Source organism: Barbus barbus (genome assembly GCF_936440315.1).
Source record: "Barbus barbus genome assembly, chromosome: 32".
Classification (NCBI taxonomy): Eukaryota; Metazoa; Chordata; class Actinopteri; order Cypriniformes; family Cyprinidae; genus Barbus; species Barbus barbus.
The window spans coordinates 9952185-9973053 of NC_136760.1; the positions used below are offsets into that span (position 1 = coordinate 9952185).

Genomic DNA, 20869 nt, shown 5'->3' on the forward strand with positions numbered 1-20869 from the left:
CGCGCATTGTGCCACGTCATTGCCCGCTCCAGAAGCATTTGAACGTGTGTGGCGCGAGATATCACGAATAGTAGGATTAATAATAATAATATGCTTGGGTAATTAATAGAAAAGGATATCGGAATGACCAGGAGCGAAACATAATGTAGGTATATAACGTAACATTTGTATATTTATAACATTTATGAACATAATGCAGATGTAAGAGTGTTTGTGGTGGAAGAGCCCGTTGAAGGAGTGTCATACCACACATAAGACATTAGGGTTAACGTTACGATACTTGCTAAATAAACAATTATTCCTCGTAACTGCATTAGATACTAATGTCTATTATTTGAATGCACATTTTGTAAATATTAGTTGAAATATTCTCCTAAATGATTAACTTACTCAGATGGCATAACGTACACAATGGATACTGTAATTTGTACCACTGAGTAACGTTACTGTTTTATATTTCCTAATATTATGGACATTTATCACAGTAACACATGAGATTTTTCTGATGTACTTTGGTGTTAGTGTTCTATGTAAATGTAAAACTAAAATTGTTAAATGGTAACCATTATGGTTATCATAAAGAAAAATTATTTTCCAATCTTTTTTTTTTTGCTCACAAAAATACCATGCTATGACCATGTTTTAGTAATGGGCATTATTCAGTATCACAATACCATCTGATACCATCAAAGTGCCATTTTACTTTCCACAGTATTTTTATAAGGGTACTTTAATGATATTGTTAACTTAATAGTGCTGGAAGTATAAGTCATTTTGATTTTCATTATTTTACATTTTATATCATAATGATTAACACGCCATCTTGTGTTCTTTTATAGGTTAATGCATATTGATGTGGAGCATCAGCGAGCCAGTTCCTTAAATTGAAATGTCTTCTGAAAATTAATTGAGCCTGCAACGTTAGACTGCATTTCCTATGTCGGCTCCCCATCAGACATCAGTAGTCAGCACCCCTCTCCCTCTACCCACTCATTTCTCTCATGCCCAGCAGTCCTTTTCAATAAAGAAACGGAGACCTCCCTTCTCTTCCTTATCATCTTCCTCCCTGTCCCCTCCTTTATTATCTCATTCTTTACCACCACGGCCTCCATCTAAAGGATGCCCTCCGCTCAGTCGAGTGTTCCACCACCGCCCCACTCCATGGACACCCCTGTCACGCTCGCTTATAGAGTCACCCCCTCCTCGCTCTGTGTATAACCCATCCCGTCACCAGACCTTTTTCGACCAGTGCTTTTCCAACCTGGGTCTAATTGGACAAGGCTCCTTTGGTGAAGTTTTCAAGGTGAGACATGCTAGATGCCATTTGAGGCTGTATATGGAATACCATATCATCCTTTATATTTCTAGTGAAAATAAATATCAGCCACCATCTTTTTCTGCAAAATGTCTGGGCATTTTTACACAGAATTGGTTTAACTGAAGTAAGTGTAACTACTTTTAAAAATGCTAACTAGACTTTGTTCTAGACTTATAATATCTTTACGTAAATGTGAACTACAGATGTACAGAGAAACTGATACACATGAAATAAGTGCATTTTCAGATAATGGTGATTTTTCAAGACAAAGCAATTTCAATATCATCAACGAATACACTAATACTGTGATCGTCATGTCTGTCAGGTGGTGAGTCTTTTGGATGGCTGTCAGTATGCTGTCAAACGTTCAGTGCAGCGTTTCCGTGGTGAGGTTGAACGAGCGAGAAGCATTGCTGAGGCTTGGAATCATGAGGGACTGCACCCACACCCGTACATACTGTGCTTCATTGCAGCTTGGGAGGAGGCTGGTCACCTCTACATCCAGACTGAACTCTGCTGTACCAGCCTACTGCTATATGTTGAGGAAACACCATTTCACACTGGTAAACAGCACACTACACAAGAAAAACTCTGTTTTTTTGGCAGATGTATGGTACTGAAGTAAAGTTTGTGTGTTATGCCAGGTGAGACAAGTGCCTGGACATACCTGTGTGACATGCTCTCAGCACTTGACCACTTGCACACTCATGGGTTTGCCCACCTGGACATCAAACCAGCAAATATTTTCATTACAAAGTCTGGACGGCTCAAACTTGGAGACTTTGGCTTGTTGATCAAGCTTCCTACAGACGTCCAAAAACAAGTGATAGAGGGAAAGAGAGAAATGAAGGCAGAGGAGGTTGATTTACAGGAAGGAGACCCCAGATATATGGCCCCTGAACTGTTGAGAGGAGAGTATGGGACTGCCGCAGACATCTTTAGGTTAGTGAATGTTATACTTGGTTATACAGGAGTCAACCATTTGAAGTAGATCAAAACCTTTCATTAAAGTTAACCTAAAACCAAAATGCATTCTTGTCTTAGGACAACTTTGATTAACTTTTTTTGATCCACTTCATATGTTGCCTACTGTATTTAATAGGGATGTAACTGTACACATATTCATACCGAAAATTTTTGGTATGGCTTTTTCGGTTTGGTACGCAGGTTGGTACGCAGGTTTACGCAAATCGTTCCATTATTTCAGGAAATTCAGATAATAAATGCCGTTTTGATGCTCTTTGATGTGGTGCGACAGATCGGTGTATACTAAAGGTCTTTCCACACCGAGCAGGAATAAGCTAAATGAATTTTGGACGCAATGACGTGCTGGAATAAAACAACAGCTTCCTATGGATGCTTCCACATAGACCGTGAACATTCGCGCACCGTAAATGTGAAAGTTTTTTTTTTTTCGTCCACTCCAACTAGGGATGTAACGATTACCGGTTTGACGATAAATCATGATAAAATTCCCCGCGGTTAGTATTACCGTTTCATATTTTAATTATCATTAAAACCGTATTCGATTACCGTGATTTAAACAACTCGCGATAAATAAATACTGTCCGGCATAAAGCAGAGTTTTCAGTAACAGTCTCACGAGCGCACAGCAGCACAGTAGTTTCGTTCTGAGTGAAAATAGGGCGGAAAAGCTGGGAGGTTTTAAAAGAGTGCTAAGGGAATTATACAAATTAATATATCAATGAATTAATCATATGAATGTACCTCTGAAGGATCTGACTGTCTTCAGAAACAATTCGATGGCATTTTGTTTTCATCTTCGCTCCATGTAATACCTAAAGGAAGTGTTCGCGGAGTTCACAGGAATCAGCTGTAATTCAGCTTTTCCGTATAAAGCGCCACCTGCTGTCAGAGAGTGGATTTACAGACACTTATTTACATTCAGTCTGTGTGCAGTTTCTGTCTGGCCAAAAAATTGACCAAATTTGCATGACCTGCTGTAAATTTTAACCGGTTGATGAAAAACAAACTTATGTACATTTAAACAATTCAGATATGCTATATAGGATTATTTATGGAGCCGATAAAATACATATAATCATTTATTAATTATCATTTTAATTTAACCCTTTTCTTTAAAGGCTGAAATGTGTGGTCTACCTTTATGTTAAACTTTTTCAAAGCTTTATTAGAACATTTACATTATTTATTTGAACATGCTATTAAACTGGTGTCAGTCAAATTGTCATTTAAAATCCAGACCTCATTGGTAATGTTATTGTTTTAGTGATTATGCAAACAAAAAGTCATTTTATTTGCTGTTTGTTGATTTTTAAGTATGAAACTTGGTGAAGTGATTTATGTTTCGGTACTTTTTGAACATCTCCAGTACATTTTAACAATACCGTGATAATACTGATAACCGTGATAATTTTGGTCACTATAATCGTGATTAGAAATTTTCATACCGTTACATCCCTAACTCCAACGAATCTTTTCAGTTTCGCAAAGTTTTGCTAAGCGAAAACACGGGCTGTCCAATAAGATTTGAGCATTACATCACATGTCCAGAGCAACTGCTGTTACCCAAAATGTTGATGCGGTGGCGCTAAAAGCTCAGAAGACTATTGAGCATGAGCGTAAAATCACCGAAATAGAGGACTTTTTCCACAAGAGAGAAGAGTGAATGCTGAGTCCTTGTTATTGTTGGTATTTAACAAGTGTGTCTCACATGTCATGAAAAGTGAAGCTGCGGGCTCTTTTATCGGTCCCTGGTGGCTGGCTGCAGTACAGGTGATAAACCCCGCCCTCTCCATGTAAATGAATGGGACTTGAGTCATAACAAAAAAATTTATTACACTTCCAATATAATTATCCGAAAGATGATTTTGGTCATTTAATGTACTTGTTATCATGCTGATATATGTTCAATCGTTCGTTTTTGTGATAAGTTTGATTTTAGCTAGTAATTTGATGCTATAAAAACGGGGCGTCGTTATGATTGACAGCTGTGATTGACATCTTATCTGAGCGGACTGTCGGAGCTTCGAGAGGAGATTGAAGATATAGCCAACTAATAATTTTCGATTTCTGTGTTATTTCACACCGACAAAATGGGTTGTTCAGCAGTAAACTGTATGATGCTAACTTTTAAAAACTATTTTTTTACTAACCAACTAGCCTGAATTAACTAAAGATCGTTGATTTTGCTGTCCCACACATTGTGGTACACTACTTGTTCATTTTAAATAATTATAAAAATAGCCTACCTCGCTACTCTTTTTCAATATATAGTATTTTATTGTGTGTTTTTAAATTTATGTCGTTAGTTGTTGTATTTACCTTATTTTAGCAAGCCTGCTTCGGGGAGTCAAATGAGAAGTTCAGGGGTTGTGGTTGATTGAGTCTGCGCTGTAGGAGTTTGATTCCGCGGCGTCACCTCACGACTCTACTGCGCAGACTCGGGCTCCAAACAAATCTCTACTGCGCAGACTTGGGCTCCAAATGCCGTCATTTACGCAAGATTTCAGCTGCCATACTGAGATGTATTCGCTTCACTTTTGTATAATGGAATGAAGCGGAGACGCGTCGTCCATCTTTTTTTACAGTCTATGTTATTTAAGAACAGACTATTCTCACATGTTCTTTATACAGAATAACATTTCTATTAATTCTCCACTGAGTTATGTGATCTGAAGAGCGTGTATCTTGTGTGGTTATTATCTTCCATATTCCATATATTTTCCATTATCCATTATCTTCCACGAGGATGAGTGTTTATGAGTCAGAGCTCGTTCACTCTAGACCTGTCAATCATGTAATAATATCTCTTGCCCTTCCGTATATAAAAAAAGAGAAATATTTTTCTACACATGAAATATGAAAGCAAATAGACCTATAATTATGAAACTATATGTTTTTATGTAGCTCATGGTATTTTAATTTTTTTTAACAATAAAGGATGTTTGACACATGACAAGCAGGTATCGATCAGTCCATTATAAAGCATACAAAGAGTGCATGTCTGCCTATTATAGAATCAAAATCCATTTTAGATCACAATCAGAAGTTATTACAAGCACTCGATGATGATTTAAAGTGGGTTTTGAGCAAAAACTTTAATAATTACATTTTCAATGTAGCTTGATGCTAATTGTACCTCAATTATATACCTAATTATTTCAGATGTATTCTTGTAAGCATTATGGATATTTTGTGTTTCTGATGAAGAAACAAGTTATTTATCTTAATTTAATGATTTGAGCAGCAGACGATGTAAACCACACGAGATGCATACGCTATGTGAAGAAAAAAATGCATTGTTGGTCGGCGCCACCTAGCATGCAGGCGTGAATTAGCAGAAGGCGAACATTCGTTTCACGCTTGGTATGAGCAACATTCGCGGGCGATTAGCCTCGATTTTTCGCCTTGCGCTCAGTGTGGAAAGGCCTTAACACTTCTGTTCTAACGGCAGCACAGCGCAAATGAGCTTGATCACCCCTCCATCTTTATTACTAGTTTTAAATTGAAATATACATAAATGAACAGGGCTCGGAAAATTTCAAAATCCCTAGTAGCCCTTCGGGCAGGTACTCTTCAGATTTTGGTAGCCCGAAAATTAATTTAACTAGCCCAAATAAAATAAAGACCATAAATGTCAATCAAAAACATTTTCAATACACAAATATCAACGAATATCAAGGAAAGAGTTTTATTTTACTATTTACAAGGTATCTGCAGAATTCTTAAAAATCTATTTAAGGCAATTGGAAAAATTTCTTATACCATTTCACGTATTTAAAACTGTCTAAGGCCTTAAAAACTCTTCAGTTTAGTTGTATGAAATTTAAGGACCCGTGGGAGCAATGTTCCCCCTTGTGTTTTTTTTCTTGCTGAGCAAAACTTTTCTCTATTGGGCGGACATTTCGGTCACCTGAACAAAAGCATTCTTTATACCAGACCTGTACAGCACGCACACAAAAAGGTTTGTAACTTTTAACTTTAATGTGCTATTTATATTTGATTTGACCCTTGATGTAACTAAATGATGTACATTTTAGGTTACCTGAGAAAACACTTTTACTGTACAATACACAGCAGTTCAAAAGTTTGGATCAATAAAGTTTTTTAAAGAAGTTTCTTTTGCTCATCAAGGCTGTATCTTTCTGATAACAAATACTGAATATTATTTCACAAAATAATATTGTGAAATATTATTGCAATTTAAAATAAATGTTTTCTATTTTAATATACTTTAAAATGTAATTAATTCATGTGAAGCAAAGCAGTATTGTCAGTGTCACACAATCCTTTAGAAATCATTCTAATATGCTGATTTTTAATCAATGTTGGAAACAGTTGTACTGCTTTTTTTATTTAATGTTTTTTATACTGTATTTTTTGGGACCTGTGATATAAAAAAAAAAAAAAAAAAAGTTAAAAAGAACAGTACTTAGTCAAAATAGAGATTTTGTTACAATATAATCTATTCAAAAGTTTGGGGTCAGAAATTTTTTTCTTTCTTTTTTAAAGATACTTTTAAAAAGTTTAAAGAAAGTTAAATAAACTTTATTCAGCAAGGATGTGTTAAATGGATAAAATTGATAGTAAAGACTTCTATTGTTAGAAAATATTTCTATTTTGAATAAATGCTTTTCTTATTAATCAAAGAATCAAAGAAAAAAGAAACGCAGGTTCCAAAGAAATATGAAGCAGCACAACAGTTTCAACACTGATAATAAATCAGCATATTAGAATGATTTCTGAAGGATCATGGGACACTGAAGACTGGAGTAATGATGCTGAAAATTCAGCTTTGATCACAGGAATAAATACTATTTTAAAGTATAGGTATTAAAATAGGAAACCAATATTAGAAATTGCAATAATATTTCACTATATCACTTGTTTTTTCTGTATTTTTTAAATGAATACAGCCTTGATGAGCTCAAGACTCAAAAACAAGGTCAATTATTTATCAGGTTTATAATATAGCCCTAACATAATATATTATCAAAACAAACTATTTAAACTGATATAATAGAATAGAAACTGAAGCAAAACTTAAGCTGAGATCTGTGTTAAATATAAAAAACGTGAACATATGAATTCTTCTATAGCTGTCTAAACATCGATATGAAGTACAGTTTGTACAATACTCTTGTGTGTGACTGTACATGTTTCAGAGTTTTGTTACTGTTCTTTGCCCATCCTCCGCTATTTCCAGCACTTAATCAAGCCACTCTTCTTTAATACATGAGGACGTTTTATTTCACGTCATTGCGTTTGCGTCGTCTCTCGTGTTGAGCAACCATTGAAGTATTCAGTTTCTACAGCGACTCATTTGGTGCATAAACCGGTTCTAACTCTGTCGTGACATCAGCTCTATAGCGATTTGCCCGAGCATTGCTATTCTTTCCCTTTTACTGCGGCATTCAATCAAATGGCTTCCCAGCTCATTTTTGTGTGCGCGAGGGACATTATTTCTTCTGCGCGGCCGCGGTGGAAGAAGAGCGTGGTCTCGTGCGCGCTCAGCTTAGAGGGAACATTGCATGGGAGCCCTGCATTTAAGGTAGCCCGTCGGGCAGGGCAGTGATACATTTTGGTAGCCCGACTGGAAAACACAAATAGCCCCGGGACGTCGGGCTAGCGATTTTGTGAGCCCTGATGAACATCTCACTCCTCATGTAATCGCTCAATCAGGAAAGAAAAAGAAAATGTCACGTAGCATTTAATTTACCTCAGGTAAGTCATCAGTGTCTACAGCTAGTTATTTGTTAGAGAAATGAAGTCTAATGATGTGCATTTTGTGAAATATTAGACTATAGGCCTACTTCATTATATTTACTTTACATGTTAGTGATGTCTTAATTATTTAATGTTGGCTATATGTTTAAATAAATATTTTATGAAACAAGTTATGACTCTGTAAATTATATTTTAACAAATAGAAAATGTATAATTTGTAAGTTAATTTAAAAACAATTTACATGTTTTTTTATTTTTTATTTGAGTGTTGATTATTATAGTTAAAAATAAATAGTAATTCAATTTAAGTTTGAGCTCTGTTGTTAATTGTAACCTTATAGTAATGTAAAAGGGCTCCCTATAATTTAGAGCAGAAGCTGCGGTAGATTTGTATCCCTAAGGAAATTTTAATTATAATTGAATTTATTTAAAGAGAGCAATTTGTTCAGTAAACCATTGTTAAAATAAAAAAGCTATTTTTTTTTTCCCTGCTATACCGAAATCATACCAGATCGTGATGTCAAAACTTAACAAACCGTCATGTTTGTGTACCGTTACACCCCTAATATTTAAATGTCAAAAGTGAAAACTAAATCAGTTATATTGTGGTTTGTATAAAGAGCTGTCTTTATTTTCTTCACTTTTAGTTTGGGTGTTTCTATCCTGGAGTTGGCCTGTAACATTGAGGTTCCTAAAGGAGGAGATGACTGGCAGCAGCTCAGAATGGGTCACTTACCAGTAGAATTTACTAATGGTACTGTACATTGGTTTCACAGATAAATCTGTCAAATGTTCCGATTTAAATTGAAGAGACAATTTTCTATATAGTAATGCTGGGCGGTATGACCAAACATTTGTATCACGGTATTTTTAAAAATTATACTGGTTTCACGTTATATGATGGTATTTTTATTTTTTTTACATGCATGACCGGGTGTTAACAACATTTTTTACTGATTGAGAGAGGAAATACTGAGTCAATCTAGTTCATACTAGATTTACTTAGAATGCCACATCTTATAGAATCAATGCCACGAAATTAGAATGCCATGTCTTATAGAATCAACATGAATCTACACTAAAAAGCTACAGTTGTGGTCAGAATTATCGGAACCCTTGGTAAATATGATCAAAGAAGACTGTGAAAATTAACCTGCTTTGTTAATCCTTTTGATCTTTTATAAAAAAAAATTCACAAAAAGCTAACCTTTTATTGGATAATAAGAATTTAAAATGGGGGGGGGGGGGTATCATTATGAAATAAATGTTTTTCTCAAACACACGTTGGACACAATTATTGGCACCCCTAGAAATTCTTAAGAGTAAAATATCTCTGAAGTATACTCCCATTCATATTCACAATTTTGAGCACTCTAGGGTGATTATGAACATGAAATTATCCAGCCATGGCTTCCTGTTTCACATAAATATAAATAGGAGGGAAAACAAAGCCCAAATTCCCTTAATCATCCATCACAATGAGAAAAAAACAAAGAATATAATTCTGATGTGCAGCAAAAGATAATTGAGCTTCACAAATTAGTGAAGTGGCTTTAAGAAAAGAGCTAGAGCAGTGAAAATCCCCATTTCCACCATCAGGGCAATAATTAAGAATTTCCAATCAACAGAAAATGTAATGAAACTGCCTGGAAGAGGACGTGTGTCTATATCGTCCTAATGCACGGTGAGAAGGAGCGTTTGAGTGGCTAAAGACTCTTCAAGGATCACAGCTGGAGAATTGCAGAAAATAGTTGAGTCTCGGGGTCAGAAAACCTTAAAAAAAATTGTCAAACAGCCCCTACATCACCACATGTTGTTTGGGAGGATTTCAAGAAAAATTCTCCTCACTCATCCAAAAACAATCTCCAGCATATTCAGTTATCAGACAGGACTGGCACTTCAAATGGGACTGGCTTCTATGGTCAGATGAAACTAAAAAATGAGCTTTTTAGCAGCAAACACTCAAGATGGGTTTGGTGAACACAGGGATAAAAAGTACCCCGTGTGTACAATGAAATATACTGCTGTATTTGTGATGTTGTGGGCCTATATTTCTGCTGGAGGTCCTGGACATCTTGTTCAGACACATGGCATCATGGATTCTATCAAATACCAACAGATAAAAAATCAATAAGTGACTGATTCTATTAGAAATCTTATAATGGGCCATGTTTGGATCTTCCAACCGTACAATAATCCAAACACAAACCTCAAAAACAACACAAAAATGGGTCACTGAGCACAAAACCAAGCTTCTGCTGGCCATTCCAGTCCTCTGACCTGAACCCTGTAGAAAATGAGTGAGGTGAACTGAAGAGAAGAAGCACCGTCATGGAGCTGTGAATCTAAAGGATCTGGAGTGATTCTGGATGAAGGAATGGTCTCTGATCTCTTGTCAGGTGTTCTCTAACCTCATCAGGCATTATAGGAGAAGATTTAGAGCTGTTAAACTGACAAATGGAGGTTTCAAAAAGTATTGAATAAAAAGGTGTCGTTAATTGTGACCAATGTGTATCAGAGAAAAACATTTATTTCATAATGATATTTCCCCCCATTTTAAATTCTTATTATCCAATGAAAGGTTAGCTTTTTGTGAATTTTTTAAATAAAAGATCAAAAGGATTAACAAAGCAGGTTAATTTTCACAGTCTTCTTTGATCATATTTATCAAGGGTTCCAATAATTCTGACCACAACTGTATGCGGCGGGTTTGGCTATATTATTTTTTGACTCATGCAACACACTGCCTGCGTCTGAGTAACAAACTAAGTGCATATTAACAGACAAACTATGCTCATTTATAATTCCAAACATTCAATATAATAATTCAATATTATAATTTAAAACCGTCAATAAGCGACAGGTGCTTGTTGGAAAGCCTGTTTTGTACTCATCTATTGACGAGTCGGCTGCGGGACAGACGCAGAGAGAGGCGATACTGCGCCAGGAGAGTCTGACCTCATGCTTTCGGCGCATTACTGGTGATATCTTCCAACTGAACGATAACTAAGATTTATCCAAAATGTCGCTAGGTTTGTCAGTATGTACCTTTCATGTAAAAAACAAACAAACAAAAAAACAGCTAAAGGGTCTGAAAGTTGTTAATATAGTGCTAAAATCACGCTCGTGTGTGTGTGTGTGTGTGTGAGGCATGGGGACTTGATGTCGTGTAGCCAGGACACAACACATAAACAACATTTACATTTACTCATTTAGCAGACGCTTTTATCAGATCAACAGAAGAGCAATGATATGCAAGTGCTATAACAAGTCTCAGTTAGCTTAACACATAGCAAGGTGTTTTTTTTAATAAAAGAAAACGGATAAAATAGAAAAAGATTAGAGCAAGCTAGTGTTAGAGGTCTTTTTAGCTTTTGTTAATTGTATAATAAATAAAAAGAAAATAAATAGAATACAAAAAGATTAGAGAAGCTATTGTTAGTGCTGTCAAACGAAATAAGTTTTTGTTTACATAATATATGTATTGTATGCGTACTGTGTATATTCATTATGTATAAATACAAACACATGCATGTACGTATTTTGAAAATATTTACAGGTATATACATTTATATATTTATATTCTTTTATATTATATATAAGTATATTTAATATATAAACATCATATTTTTCTTAAATATATACATGCATGTGTTTGTATTTATACACTGAACAAAATTATAAACGCAACACTTTTGTTTTTGCCCCCGTTTTTCATGAGCTGAACTCAAAGATCTAAGACTATTTCTCTCAAATATTGTTCACAAATCTGTCTAAATCTGTGTTAGTGAGCACTTCTCCTTTGCTGAGATAATCCATCCACCTCACAGGTGTGGCATATCAAGATGCTGATTAGACAGCATGATTATTGCACAGGTGTGCCTTAGGCTGGCCACAATAAAAGGCCACTCTTTCCACTTGTAGTACACTTGAGTGTACTAGTGTATGAAAGATGGGTTCAAGTGTACTACAAGTGATAGCTAAATACATTTTTTAAATACAAAGATAGTATGCTAAAAGTGCATTTTAGTTCATATTCATGGTGTCTCAAAATAGCACAGTTGAGTACACTTAGATGATCTTAAGTTTATCTTAAGGAGTATTAAAGGATCATTTTTAGTGTATTAAGTACAAAATTAGTGGCGAAAATAGAGCACTTTAAGTACATTATGGAAGTGCACTTTTTTTTCACCTGGGACACCTGGGAAAAAATTTCAGGCTCAGGATTTTTTTTATTTTTTGCTTTAACCCCTGTATACATAAGTAATATACACAGTACACACGCATATATTATGTAAACAAACTTTTATTTTGCGATTTAATGCGATTAATTGTTTGACAGCAATAGCTAGTGTTAGTTTTTTTTTTTTAAGAAAACAATCTGTTAGTAAATGAATAAATAGGAAATGTCTAAAAGGGACATTTTTTTTTTCAAGAATAGAATTAGAATAGAGAGTGCTAGAGTTAGAGGGTAAAATAAATATGGAAGAGATGTGTTTTTAGCCGATTCTTGAAGATGGCTAAGGACTCAGCAGCTCGGATTGAGTTGGGCAGGTCATTCCACCAGGAGGGAACATATAATTTAAAAGTCAGTGAAGGTGATTTTGTGCCTGTTACGTCACCTGTAGGAGAAAAAAAACAATCTGTGGTGATGTTTTGCAATCCGTCCCCTGAGTTTACAAATCGTACTCACAAATTGCCAGTAGAGCTGTACGATTCTGGTTAAATTATGAATCACAAAATATTAATTGCTGCAGCCAGTTTAAGAGTGTTTAATTTAAATATATAAAATATTTATTTAAAATAATATATTTAACTAAACCAATTTTTAATATTAAAATTATGAAAAATGGGTTTGAATGAATGATTCAATGACTCACTCAAATACTTCACTTGTTTCATTACTGAAGGAATCAGCATTTTTGAACAAATCTCTTGAATGAATGATTCAATAACAAATACATTTTTAACAGCCACTTGTCTCCACCTAGTGGCTAAACAGTGTAACCTACACAAACGTTATTTGAAGCGCAAATTACTTCTAAAAGGTGATTTGCTCTATTTTGATCGCTACTATAGATATCAATGTTTATATCAAAACTATAAACTTTCATATCATATTTCTGTGATAATATGAATGAATTGTAAGACAGAAATAATACTGTGTAGTTGAGAGAAACTGTTTTTGAAGCTGTTTCTTACCTACATGATAACGGCTCTCTCTGTGCCAGCGGCAGCACGAACGCAGATTTGAATGTTCCGGTAAGGTTTTTTCAAAGGTTTAATAGACACGGGCGAATCGTTGACATTGAGAAATTAGATCATGTGGGTGTTTGAATCGAGATTGCGATCTTTTAACGATTAATCGTGCAGCTCTACGTGCCAGGCTCCGTATGTGCCTCTTTGGGATGGCACAATAAAGCAATGTTCACTTGCAGAACACAAGCTTCTAGAGGGCACATAAGTCTGAAGTAATGAATTTAGGTAAAGGGGTGCAGAGCCAGTGGTAGTTTTGTAGGCTAACATTAATTTAATGCCTTGAATTTTATGGGAGCAGCTATTGGTTGCCAGTGAAAATTGATAAACAGAGGTGATGTGCATTCTTTTTGGCTCATTAAAAATGAATCTTCCTGCCGCGTTCAACAACAATATGATACACACTCATTGAAATCATATGGCCACCTTCTATCGTACTACACACAGGACCAAATTGCTATTTCTTTTGCAGTTTTTAATAACTAGGTGGCATTGATATATCTGCCAGACAAAATAAACCCACTATAGCTTGACCTCAGCCAGTTGATCATGTATTTCAGTGGTTTTCAATAACAGTCTGCATATTTAGTACGTTTCTCAAATCACTTCAGGGCCCGTAGTCACAAAACGTCTTAAGGCTAAAAGTAGCTCATAACTCGCTGATTTAGGAGAAAATCTTAAAAATAATGGGCGTGAAATTTTTGCTCTAAAAGTATTTCACAAAGCGTTTTAGCGCTAAAACTATCTCCTAAATCTGAAATGTTAGGAGTAGTGAAGAGGACTCCTAAGTCACTAAGACCAAGACACAGACTATCCTAAAATGGCTGTTTCCAGCAATCTGCCTAGGAATGTAAACATTTTAGAAATATTTGAAAATGAGCTTTTATAAAGGTATCACCTTTAGTTTTGGAGGTTATCCCAACTCCAAATTTTCCTTTGATTATATCCTTGTTTTCATTAACCAGGTGGGCAAGAAGTAACAGGTGTTTTTCCTCCAGTTTGGTTTTCTTTTACATTTGCATGTCTTACTATCAGCCATGATTATTCTACTCCGTTAATTAAAAGGCTGTTTATATGCATATTCACTAATTGTTTTCAAGAAGCATACATGTAAGAGGCTGACAATTAGCTGAACATATACTTATTTAATTAAGCTGGTTTTCCACCGAAATTACCTGGAACCATTTGTCCCAGGAACTTTTTTCCCCCAGACCTGTTGCTGTGTGCGTTTCCATCGCGGTCTAAATACCGAGAAGATTAGGCAAATAGTCTGGTGACTTAGGTCTGCGCACATTACTCAATACCAAGTACGCATCCTCGAGGATGTAGTTCGGTCTTTGCGAGTTTGACTTGGGAGTGTGAACTCCCACAGACAGGACAACGCAAGTCCGGTAATTCTGCAAATGGAACAACAGCATACTTGATTACATCAGTCAAATTAAATATGATATCAAACTAGGGTTGGGCGACGTCTACAAAATTGGCATCGGACGATGTCTGCAGTGAAACATCACGATGGACGATGACATCAGGTGGCGGGGTGGGGGAGTGCCCAAAGCGTAAATATGTATTCAGAACGGCAAGGAAAACAAATAACGATTGCCAACGGTTGCCTGTTACAGTACATAAAATTTCACTTACCACATAAACAGACAGAGTAAGGAGAGATGACTGAAGCTGGTCGCACACTGGACGAGAAGAGCAGCTCGCGCCGTGTCGCGCCACATCTTTAAAATTCAAACACATTAGGTGTGCTGTGTTCAACTTGAAGCGGCGCTGTGCAGAATGATCATCACTCTCTCGCGGTACTTTGATGTCATACACTGATCATTCTGCGCAGAGCCACTTCAAGTCGAACACACCTCTTTTCTATGAGTGTACGCACACCGGTGGCGCCATTCGGCATCTGTTCCAGCTCCAACGATTTAAAACAATGTAAAGACATGACGTGGCGCGGCGCTGAGCTTCTCATCCAGTGTGCAATCAGCTTGAGACGATGGCGAATGATTTGCAGATCCCGAGCACTGGCAAACTGATAAACATCTGATCTTGTAAAATGTGTGGTAAGTATTGCCGCTCCATAGTATAAACGGAGTACATGCGATCGTGAATCTCAAAAGTGAAAGTGAAACTAAAAAGCGATCGCGCAAAAAGCAGTTTCAGTGCCAGGCATAATAGTGGCTCCCTGATGCCCACAATTAGGCTATATACAGTATAATTACCCAATGATATAACTGCGAGAGAAATTAGGCTACTGAAATATATATTTTCCACCCATCATGTATATTTATTCCCTTTTGGGGTCCCGTAGTAAGCTACACGGCATTTACTTTCCGAACACGGTACTAGGATGCGGCAGATTGCGGGTGGCATCGTCTATCGGCCCATCGTCTATCATTTTCATTTTAACGTTATTTATAGATTAATTGAATAAAGACCAAAGATTACCTGTTAGATTTACCCAAAACGAATTATATCTTATGTTTAACCACTACAGAGACATCAGAGCCAGCGGAAAATGTCAGAAGGACTAGCCGAGTTGAGGCTGCTCTTGTTGGGAAACATGAGTACTGGGCGTCCCCGGTGATCGCGTGGATCTCACGTCTCCGAAATCAGCGAAGCACAATTTCAAATAGGTGCTGTCTTTATAAATAAACTGCAGATTTGAGTTTTAAACTACTACATTCTCGCCTGAAATACTATTAAAACTACATTTCATGACACCGTAACAGTAATATTTAAAAAATGTATGCGAATAGATGGTGGATGAAATGCAATGCTGCGTAAACTCAACCAATCAGCATGTTCGGCGCCCAAGTCCTACTCCCGAAAGTTCCGGACCTTTGAAAAAGTACTACCTCACGAGCAGGGACTTTCTGAGGGGCAAATTTTAACCCGGAACTTTATTTAGATCCTGGTTCCTGTGGTGGAAACACACCGTGTACTGGCCCAAAGTCCCTAGTTCTTGGGGAAAGTTCCTGCTGTGGAAACGGGGCATTAGTGACACTTAGCCTGCATTTTAAAATCTTTATTTTTAAATGAACTTCTCCATGAATGAATGTTTCGAAGTGAAGTATACTTTACTGGATTTCCCCTGCTCAGGGAGTAGGGAGCAAAGAACACTGTGTAGGGACCATGTCAATCGGAAGTTTGGAACACAGTTCATGTATGGAGCTCTCTTCTAATGAGCTGGTATCTGAATCGTGTGTTAACTAAGAGAGACACAAAATATGCATAGCGGGGGTAATGTTACACGAGGACTGGAACTGAAAACTATTGTATTTAATCAATACATATCATATCGCCCTAATATGACCGTCCGTAACGTAGCTCTGAAATTAATTATATTGTGAAAGCACTACACCAAAAGTTTTACTGGACTTAAATGAAACAAATGCAATTTCTCACGAAGAGTTGCTGAATGAATCAGCGGTTGCTTTATGAGCACGGAGAGTGATCGTAACGAACTATAGGTGTCACGCATGACATTTCCAAACATGTTTTCGTACATTATTCATGACATGAGCTCTTATAAATTGAAGTGGACCAGAAATTATGAATCTGTAATAAACATTAAATACAAATGACAAAGCCAAATTTTGGTCAAGTTGCTGCTTTCACCATTGTGTTGTTTTAAGCTGAAAAGCAGAAAATTGCTCTTCATTTTAGATCTGTTTCCACTTTGGTCATGAGAGCAAATATGACCGTTCATAACAAAGCAAGCGTTCCCCATTCTAATGTGGTTTTCCCTGTTTAATATTAATTTTAACATCTACCTCCACTATTACTCAGTCTCTACTGTAGTGTCCATGTCTGTGCCCCTAAGTCTCAGAATGCCGTGCGTTGCTGACGTCACGTTCCCATTCTCTATAAATCAAACACTTATGTGTTAGAATGTAAAGCATACGAGTAAGCATAGAGAGCGTATTCTCATATGACCTGACACCATTTCGGAAGCACCCACAGAACAACAATTATTTGATTTAGTTACTTTTTCTAGGATGTTGTTTTTAATAATATGGGAGTTTGTTCTGTGAAGTATTTTTGCATATCAGTATTATAATTTGTATAACTATATTAGGGCTGGACGATTAATCGAAAAGTAATTGAAACCGAAAGACTTGGTGTCAAGTTAACACATCATAACTCATCAATGTCAGTTCCAAAACCATGGACTAATCAGAAGACCACGGAGGTGGGGCAAGCATTTCAAGCTTTTGTTTACAGTAGCTGGTTGGCATGGCAACTTTTGCATTTGACCGCAACGTGTCGGAGTAGGCATTCTGCGCTATGCTTATTTTTTCAAACTATTACTGAGAACTGCATCTTGCATTTTAGACACAAAGACACCTTTTGTGTGAATGGCCATTAAGAACCCAGAGTAAATACTTGCACATATAGAGTGACAAGACAAGATCGCTGAGAGGATCACATGCAACAGCGATCATGAGCCAGATTCACATCTACAGTGTGTGCATAATTATTAGGCACATTGATATTCTGATCTCATATTTTTTTTTCAAGCACATTTTACCAATTCCAAACCATATAATTCTTAATAACTACTATTCATTTTGTATTTAATCATTTATAATAATTGTCAATGAAGGCTGGAAGTGAAAAACTTCTATTCAGGTGTGAAGAATTATTAAGCACATTTACTTTTAGACGTTTACAGATAAAATGAGCCAAAAAAGAGATTTAACTGAAATTATTAAATGCCCATGAGAAATATTCAAAACTAATGCAATACAGAAATTGCAAAGTTAAGACATGACCATTGGACAGCAAAATGCTCATTGGGTCAGTGTTGCCAACTTAACGATTTTGTTGCTAGATTTAACGACTTTTCAGACCCCCCTAGTGACTTTTTTTCCAAAAAAGTGACTAGTGACTAGCTAGTCGACTAGCTTAACTATTCCTGCATTCACATTTTAATGTGTGTGATATGGTTCAAACTAGGGGTGGAACGGTTCAACTTTTTCACGGTTCGGTTTGTATCACCGTTTTGGTACGGTTTGGTATGTTTAGGGAAAAACTATACGGTCAAATAATAATAAAGAAAATAAGAATAATCTATCTAACAAGCAACAGCACAAATAAAAATACAATAAAGATACAAATAAAATAATCAGTGTTTTTTTTTTTTTTTTTTTTCAGGGTTTTTTTTTTTTTAGGTAGGTCTATAGCATTAGTTTTTAGGTACAGAAATTGTATAAAGTAATCAAATGTAAAACAGCATTGCATATTTGACTGTATAAATTAAAGATTAATCTTTATTAAAGTTACAAAAGCGATTCAGTCAAGAGCAGTGAGTGATTTCTTTGTTGTTGCTGTTGCTGTAAGAAAGTGCTGTCACTTTAAGAGAATGCACTGATCTAGTGCACTGATACTGTACATTCAGCTGCTTATGTCTGCTTTAGGATACTTCCCAAGATGGGCATTTTGACAATTTTTGTGTGAATTTGTCCATTCAAACACAATACTTCAGAGAGAGCTTAATATTTGCATACGTTCTGAGGTCCTAGCGTGTGCCGAACCGTATGTGGAGAACCGTACGGTTCGTTTTTTTTCCGCAAACCGTTCCACCCTTAGTTCAAACAGGGCTGGAAGGAAGAAGACGGGGTCGAGGTAGTGAGCCTTGTGGCTTTTTATTAACCCCTTAACTGTCATCCCCATTTTTGAAAATTCACGAGAAAGTGCACTATGCAAACTTAAATTATTATAATTCATGAACGCTTTTGAATACAGACCTAAGGTCAGTTTCTTTTTAAAGAAAATAGTTAGCAGTTTATTTCAGAAGTGAAATCATTTAATAAAATTAAAGTATTAAAAAGTTAATTTAAGTAATTTTTAAAGTAAATTTACTGTACAAAAAATGTATTATACTATTATTTTATTTTATATAAAATAAATATAAAAAAATAGTTAAAAATCCAAAATTGCTATAAAATTAAAGCCATATGTGTATATAAGTTGTTCCAAATTTGAAGTTGATATAGAAAAAATTGAGGTTCATATGCAATTTTGTTTAGGCGTTATACCAAAAACAGCCACCGGGTGCCTTTCAAACTTCATTTAATTTTTTTTTATGCATTTCTGTCACAAATCTATCAATTTCTCTCTCAATATTATATCTAGAACAAAATAAATAATATAAAAACCACCAAATATGGAATATTGAGACTCAGACCTTTCCAACGATATGTATTTTGTCAAGATTGTAAAAAGTTTTGATTCTAAAAGACCGCTAAAACATTTTGAAGTACCATTTCTATGGTAACGCAATGTCCGATTTCAAAATTGTTTTCACAGGATGAATTTTGAGATTTCAAATGGTGTTTAACTTATGATGAATGCTAAAACATGTAATAGGTCAAAAGGCAAGGAAATAAAGACTTTTTGTGACAAAGGTCAGAACTCCTGTTATGATGTAGATTTATCATAGACTCTTGGTGCACTCTTGTCATAAATGACTCTATTACTGTTCCTACATAAATTGTAAAATATCTATTTAGGAGACTTAGACCTTTCCAATGATATATAGTTTGCCATGAGTACATTAGGATTTAATTGTAATATAGTGAAGTAAATTTAGGTGTCCCGTATATACGGGACGGTGGGGCAACACCCAAAACAAAAGCACACAACGTGCGCTACAAACAGATTTCCAAACAGTCCATAAACAAAATCAGTGGTCACAGCAGCACACAAGTCTTCTATCTCAGGTCTCTCTCCTTAGTCCCGTTTCCTGGAGGCTTTATCCCATCTCTTCACGCCAATTACTGTAATAAGACACAGGTGTTTGTTATCTTGAACTTGACCTACTTACTCACCGCTAGTCTCCCGACTCTCTCTCGCCGTAGACTCCGCAGGACCACGCCTACCTCGCCACATATCCCCACCGCCCGACTCAGGCCGAGGAGCCCTCTGGCCTGCGGCCTCCCCCCAATCCTGGAGAGGAAGTCCGCCACTACCATCTGTGGCCCCAGCCTGTGGACCACCTTGAATTTAAAGGGCTGGAGAGCCAGATACCAACGGGTGATCCACGCGTTGGTATCCTTCATGCGGTGGAGCCATTGGAGGGGCACGTGGTCTGAACAGTGAGTGAACTCCCGTCCCAGGAGATAATAGCGGAGGGTGAGAACCGCCCACCTGATCACTAAACATTCTTTTCAATGGTGCTGTACATCGTCTCTCTCTTGGAGAGCTTCTGACTGATGTACAGCACCGGCTGCTCCTCTCCCTCTATCTCCTGGGACAGGACCGCCTCAAGCCCTCAGCTCGATACGTCTGTCTGTAACAAGAATGGGAGAGAAAAGTCAGGAGCATGCAATAGCGGTCCACCACATAGAGCAGAAAACCACTCGGTTGAAAGCCTGCTGGCACAGCTCCGTCCACTGGACCGGGTCTGGTGCTTCCTTTTTAGTGAGGTCAGTCGGAGGGTTGGTGAGGTCCGAATAATTAGGTACAAACCTTCTGTAATATTCCGCCAGCCCCAGGAACTGCTTCACCTCCTTTTTGGTCTTAGGTCTCGGACACGTTACAATTGCTGCAGTCTTATTCATTTGGGGACGCACTTGC

The 20869-nt window shown here is 36.6% G+C and overlaps 1 protein-coding gene across 1 annotated transcript in view; it reads left to right on the forward strand.

Moving 5' to 3' along the window:
- The first annotated feature begins 3 nt into the window (after window positions 1-3).
- Window positions 4-20869, forward strand: part of pkmyt1 (protein kinase, membrane associated tyrosine/threonine 1) — a 76305-nt gene continuing 55439 nt past the window's right edge. The window contains exons 1-5 of the mRNA XM_079389378.1: window positions 4-145; window positions 840-1303; window positions 1644-1881; window positions 1963-2260; window positions 8677-8783. Coding sequence (XP_079245504.1) covers window positions 938-1303; window positions 1644-1881; window positions 1963-2260; window positions 8677-8783 — 1009 coding nt within the window. The 5' untranslated portion in view covers window positions 4-145; window positions 840-937. The remainder of the gene's footprint in view (window positions 146-839; window positions 1304-1643; window positions 1882-1962; window positions 2261-8676; window positions 8784-20869) is intronic.